We start from the raw sequence: 6000 nt of genomic DNA, 5'->3' as shown, positions 1-6000 counted from the left end.
TATAATCTGTAATTTGTTGTACCCCCTAGCATATGTTATCATTGTCTATTTGTGTACAGACTATTCTACATTATGATTATTTTTAAATGAATGAGCCAATCACAAGCAGCTATGTGAATTTGAGAACAGCTGGTGTAATCAATGGGCGAGTTGGTTCTACATCACCCGGTGCCCGGACTAGGTGTAGTGCGGTCATTTTAGACCATTTCATTGGTCCTAAAGTGAAATCTCCACCCTCCCGGGGCACCAGGTAATGCAAAACGAACTCGCCCATTAGTCCAAATTGTGCAATGGAAAGTGTTTACTTCAAACGGAAAACGTTTTGCAACAAAAACAATATATTTTTTTATTGGACAAATGCAGGTAGATCCCTCCCCGTTTCGTGCTTCCGTTTGGTCCTAGTGAATACACCCCAGGGCAGGGCCAGTTCAGCTCGAACCCGCCAACCAGCTGAGAACAGACACGGTTGTCTTCTCATGACGTAACAGTGGTGGTATAAAAAGCTGCAGGGTTTGTTTTACCGCTTTCTGCTAACTCGACTCGAGGTTTCATTGTACGTGTTATCACAGAGGCATCAACCCATAGGATTTGACATCGTTTTTTCCTGATCTAACTTTTCGTTATTTTATTCACGGTAAACTTTTAATATGTTCATAGCCCTACTGTCTATAGATTTTGTTTTACTTATGGAGAATGTAGTACAAAGTTAAGTTGATGTTACTGGTTATGCTTTGATGGCGTGTTTATTTTATTGTATCCTTGTTGGTGTAGGCTATAGATTTGAACTAAACCTGTTTTGTCTTGTTTTTCAGAATTTGTAGTATGTTTTTTGGATACATCGTTTTTGAACGTTTTTCTATGGAAGAACAAGGCAACCAAATCATAATTGAAAGTAATTTTGACCAGAGGGACGCCTTTAGAGAATCCTGATCTCTGCCGTCACCATCCTGGGTCACTTGAGTAAAGGTAAAGTAGGCCACATGGTTTATAAAAATAAAATAAAAGTTGGATAAAGCTTTCGCCTGATATCTAGGTGTAATAATGCATAGCTTAATTTTATTAAGTAAATAGTAAGTTGAAATGTCTTCAACAGTTAATTAAACATTAATATAGGCTTGTCTGTTATTTTGAATTTGTGGAGTTAATGCTTTTGGTTTCACGATCGCTACACGCAGTGTTTCCTGAATACTCACTATCTGATTCAGTATCGGGTAAACGAGGTACAGCGCTTCCTTTGTCTCGAGTCATTTGCTTAGTAGAGCGCTATTGACATGGCAACAGGCAGCTCCGCCAATGGGGATGTCTCATGGCAGTTCGGCAAATTGAGTAGACCAGTAAGTGATGCCTGTTGAAACAACTGCTTGCCTACAGTTTGAACTAAGCCCCTCCATTTTCCACTTGCTTGGACCCCTTGGGGACAGTAGGCTACCGTCCATGCCTGCACGAATTTGACTGGTTCCAGGCGTAAGCGGTCACTTGGGGCATCAGCTAAATGACAAATGTGTAGAATTGCAGGAAATATCATTTAAAACTACAAAAATATCTCTGCCCCATGGGAAGATGTGTAGAACTGCAGGACATTAACTTTAAAACTCAGTTATTGTCCCCAAAAGGCTAGAGCTGGCCCTGGCTACCAGTCTAGTCTGAGTTGTTGTGCCAACAATCAATTGTGACATGGAAACATGTCAGTGAAATTATGAATATTGCCATTTATTTGTACAATTGTTAATACACGTGTTGTCCCTCTCCCTTTTCAGAATTGGGTAGAGTTCCCTTTGTCTTCACCTCATCAGTCTTCTTAAATTTTCACATTCCATTTATCTGGATAAAATGGTTGGATTCAGACCTGCTGACGTGCCCCCAACCGCTGCGGTGAAGTTTATCGGTGCTGGAACAGCAGCCTGCATTGCTGACCTATTCACCTTTCCCCTGGACACAGCCAAAGTCCGGCTACAGGTAAGCCTATGGATCATGTGTTCTTTGTTGAAATGAACTGGTGGGGTCCTGTATTGTAGCGCCATGAAAGGATCAACCAAGCATTTCCCACCTGGTTTTGTTCAGCAGACGGGGACCCAGGATGGTTGGAACTGGTCATCGTTTCTCATATGAAGTCACATGTGAAAGGGCTCATTTGACTGGTCAAATGTGTTGCGCTGTCATACTAAAAGGGATACTTGACATTACTGCTAACCTTAACCCAATCTTTTTACTGTCAATGGGTCTAAATTCTGAAACTGGGTCGGTCTACAAGATGACACCAAATTTGTCACTGACCCAAAAATGGCCACTTTCATTTTTGGTTAATTGTATTGACTTTTTTTCTTAACATTAAAACTGATTTGACCTTTCTATTTCCTTCAATTTTGCCCCTCCCAACTTCCTTCCACAACTAAGCGGCCCAGGAGGCGATGGTAAAAGCCCTTGGAATCTGCAGGCCCTGGATGTAGCGTCATGGACACTGCCTGGACTCTCCTGCCCCATTCTCCAGTGTCATTCCTATGCTCCCTCCCCAGTGTCTGTTCAGTCTCCATGTCCCTTATTTTCCACACAGATCCAGGGAGAGGAGAAGGGTGCGGCAGCTAGTCATGGCACAGCAGTGAGGTATCGGGGTGTGTTTGGTACCATCACCACCATGGTGCGTACGGAGGGGGCCAGGAGCCTCTACAGCGGGCTGGTGGCAGGGCTCCAGAGGCAGATGAGCTTCGCCTCCATCCGTATCGGCCTCTATGACTCTGTCAAGTCATTCTACACCAAAGGCTCAGACCGTGAGTAGGCTACACTTCGCACACTGTATGCGAACATTGACCTTTTTCAAGTGATACTGATTCTCTTGAAAGTGGAACTCCCACTGTTCTAACTGCGTCTTTCTCTCTCCAGATGTAGGGATTGGCAGTCGCCTGCTGGCGGGCTGTACAACTGGAGCCATGGCAGTTGCATTAGCCCAGCCCACAGATGTGGTGAAGGTCCGCTTCCAGGCACAGGCTAGTTCCTCTGGGCCAAACCGACGTTACCATGGTACCATGCAGGCCTACAAGACCATCGCCAAGGAAGAGGGCATGCGTGGTCTGTGGAGAGGTGGGTGTTTGCTTGATCACACGGATCATTTGTGCCTCTTGTCCAATGTTTTGGTCAGCAGTATTGCTAACGTTTCCATCCCACCTTGCAGGTACTGGCCCAAACATTGCCCGCAATGCTATCGTGAACTGCACTGAACTGGTTACATATGACCTCATCAAGGACGCACTTCTTAAAAACACACCCCTGACTGGTGAGCCATTGCCTTGCCACATATTGCGCAAAATGATACATTTAAACTCTCATACTTCTGTCTGGTATTGTGCTGCCTCTCCTTAACCCTTTTCATTCGGCCTACAGATGACCTCCCCTGCCACTTCACATCTGCATTCGGTGCAGGATTCTGCACCACTGTGATTGCTTCTCCTGTGGATGTGGTGAAGACGAGATATATGAACTCTGCCCTCGGCCAGTACAGCAGCGCCCTCAACTGTGCTCATGCCATGGTGACCAAGGAGGGACCTCTTGCCTTCTACAAAGGGTAAGCCACATGTCTTACGAATAAATGTTTTAGTTGCCTGGAGTCTCCTGGACTGGGTTGTATCAGATGGATGGTTTTAGATGGCTCATACACCTTATTGATCAGTACTTTAAATATAGCTGCTTGCTTTGTATTATTCAAGGTATTGTCTAACAACCTGGTAATTACACTGAACAAAAATATAAACGCAACATGTTAAGTGTTGCAAAAAAATCCCAGAAATGTTCCATATGCACAAAAACCTAATTTCTCTCATTGTGCACACATTTGCTGGCATCCCTGTTAGTGAGCATTTCTCCTTTGACAAGATAATCAAGTCAAATTATATTTGTCACATGCACCGACTACAAGTATTACAGTGAAATGCTTGCTTGCTTAATCCATCCATCTGTGTGGCATATCAAGAAGCTGATTATCATTACACAGGTGCACCTTGTGCTTGGGACAAAAGGCCACTTTAAAATGTGCAGTTCGTCACACAATGCCACAGATGTCAAGCTGAGGGAGTGCGCAATTGGCGTTCTGACTGAAGGAATGTCCACCGAGAGCTGTTGTCAGAAGTTAATGTACATTTCTCTGCCATAAGCTGCCTCCTACTTCGCTTTAGAGAATTTGGCATTACGTCCCACCAGCCTCACAATCAGACCATCGTCTGATTGTGTGTAACCATGCCAGCCCATCTGGCTACTTCAACTGAGGGAAGGGTGGGGGTGCTCACCAGTGGGTTGACCTATGCCCTCCAAGGGCCACCCATGGCTACATCCCTGCCCAGTCATGTGAAATCCATAGATTAGGGCCTAATTAATGTATTTTAATTGACCTATTTCCTTATGATCATTAACTCAGTAAAATCCTTAATTGTTGCATGTTGTGTTTATTTTTGTTCAGTATAGTTTCTTTCCCCCTCCGGTTTATTGAAGTGTTTGCCTTGATCTGAGTTGTCTCAATTTCTTCCCTACAGGTTCATGCCCTCTTTTCTACGACTGGGCTCGTGGAACGTGGTGATGTTCGTTACATATGAGCAGCTGAAACGTGCCATGATGGCAGCCCGCTAAAACTGGCAATCTGTAGACCTGGCTATTGGCTGCAGTGGATGGTGATGCGGTGTTGCTCTTATTCCATTTAACTATCTTTTGTGGCCCTTGTTGTTTCCATTTTAAACCACTTTTCACTCACCTTTCACTGAAGTGTATTCCTGACACTGAAGATCTTGTCTCTTGTCTTTTTAAGCTCCAACTTTTGACAATAAAATGTATACTTAATTATGACTTATGTCTTTTTTGCAAATAACTTATTCATATGAATCTTACCTATACCTACTGGCAAGGAACACAATTCTAAATGTGGGGGTTAAAGGAAGAAGATTTCCAATTGGGTTTAAAATCGGGCTTCATATTATGACTGTTGCTTCAGAAAGCTTGGTTGATCAGGTGTTTGTCAGTGGCTTCTCCAGGAAACTGGCTGTCTCCTCTCTGGGAAGGATCCTGGGATAGGCATGGCTTCTCTAGACACCACTTTGTTGTATTTTGAGCTGGGTGGGGTTGGATGGGGAAGTGAAACTTTTAGCTCGGTCTCATGACAAGTGATCTATTTCTCAGAACGGCATGCACTGTCAGCGTTCTTAACCTTTTACTGGCACTTTCTTGAGGAATTTTATGGGGGAACATTACTACCATTAGTGAGGAATACCTTCAATGTCATAAATCATCTAAGATTTGTTTAACAAATGACTAGTGAACACAGATTCCCTCCCATGCAGTAATAGAAAAAGCACTGCACAATGTCATTGATGGGAATGTTGAGTAGCCTGCCATCTAGTGTCTCCACATCAACAGTGAATCCAGTCAAAGCCTGTGGGAGGAGGTATGAACTCCGGGTTGAAAGAACTGGATGCAGATTTGATGGCTGAAGTATATGGGAGAAATCCATTTGAGTGGAATATGCACTTGCCCTCCTGGGTCAGACTTGTACTGTCTCACCATCTCTAGAGAGATCTGGGCCATATAGACCAGGTCATGGTGTTGCCTTGCAAACTGGGGATGACTCTTCTGCCGCACAATGGAAAGGGGGTTACCTAGTCAACTGAAATGTGTTTTCCGCATTTAGCCCAACTCCTCTAATGAACACTATCTGCAGGAATACTGTTGGGCGCATGGGGGAAACAGCCAGATCAAAGAAACAGACCCCCCCCCCCCCACCTGCATGAGTAGATGTGGCAGGTTCTAGCCCCTGAGGGAACTGATGTCTGTAAAACACTGAAAAGCACAAGATGTCATTCAAGCACTGAGTGGGTGGTTATCTTACCTGATCGGGAATGTTATCCTAGTGCCTTCATTCCATCCTGGGTTTTACAGTGGTAGTATTTTATCCTTGATACTGAATGTGTCCTTTGTTCTTGACCTGGTTGAGGTGGCGCAAAATTACACTGAAGTTGATACAGTGTT

General features: G+C 44.2%; 1 protein-coding gene across 1 annotated transcript; it reads left to right on the top strand.

The window, feature by feature from the left end:
- Positions 1 to 489: 489 nt before the first annotated feature.
- Positions 490 to 4818, top strand: LOC115154497 (mitochondrial uncoupling protein 2). Its single transcript, XM_029700770.1, has 8 exons — positions 490 to 634; positions 813 to 966; positions 1758 to 1956; positions 2552 to 2765; positions 2878 to 3075; positions 3167 to 3268; positions 3376 to 3556; positions 4518 to 4818. The coding sequence occupies exons 3-8, from the start codon at positions 1831 to 1833 to the stop codon at positions 4609 to 4611; spliced, it is 915 nt and encodes a 304-aa protein (XP_029556630.1). The 5' UTR covers positions 490 to 634; positions 813 to 966; positions 1758 to 1830; the 3' UTR covers positions 4612 to 4818.
- The last annotated feature ends 1182 nt before the right edge of the window (positions 4819 to 6000 follow it).

Source organism: Salmo trutta, chromosome 19 (genome assembly GCF_901001165.1).
Source record: "Salmo trutta chromosome 19, fSalTru1.1, whole genome shotgun sequence".
Lineage (NCBI taxonomy): Eukaryota > Metazoa > Chordata > Actinopteri > Salmoniformes > Salmonidae > Salmo > Salmo trutta.
This window is presented reverse-complemented; position numbering and strand designations above follow the sequence as displayed.

Bases quoted from the DNA above. Each gene is read 5' to 3' on its own strand.
- LOC115154497 (XM_029700770.1), top strand. From the start codon at position 1,831: ATGGTTGGATTCAGACCTGCTGACGTGCCCCCAACCGCTGCGGTGAAG. The intron at 1,957-2,551 runs GTAAGCCTATGG...TTTTCCACACAG, and splicing joins CAGCCAAAGTCCGGCTACAG to ATCCAGGGAGAGGAGAAGGG. The intron at 3,557-4,517 runs GTAAGCCACATG...TCTTCCCTACAG, and splicing joins CCTCTTGCCTTCTACAAAGG to GTTCATGCCCTCTTTTCTAC.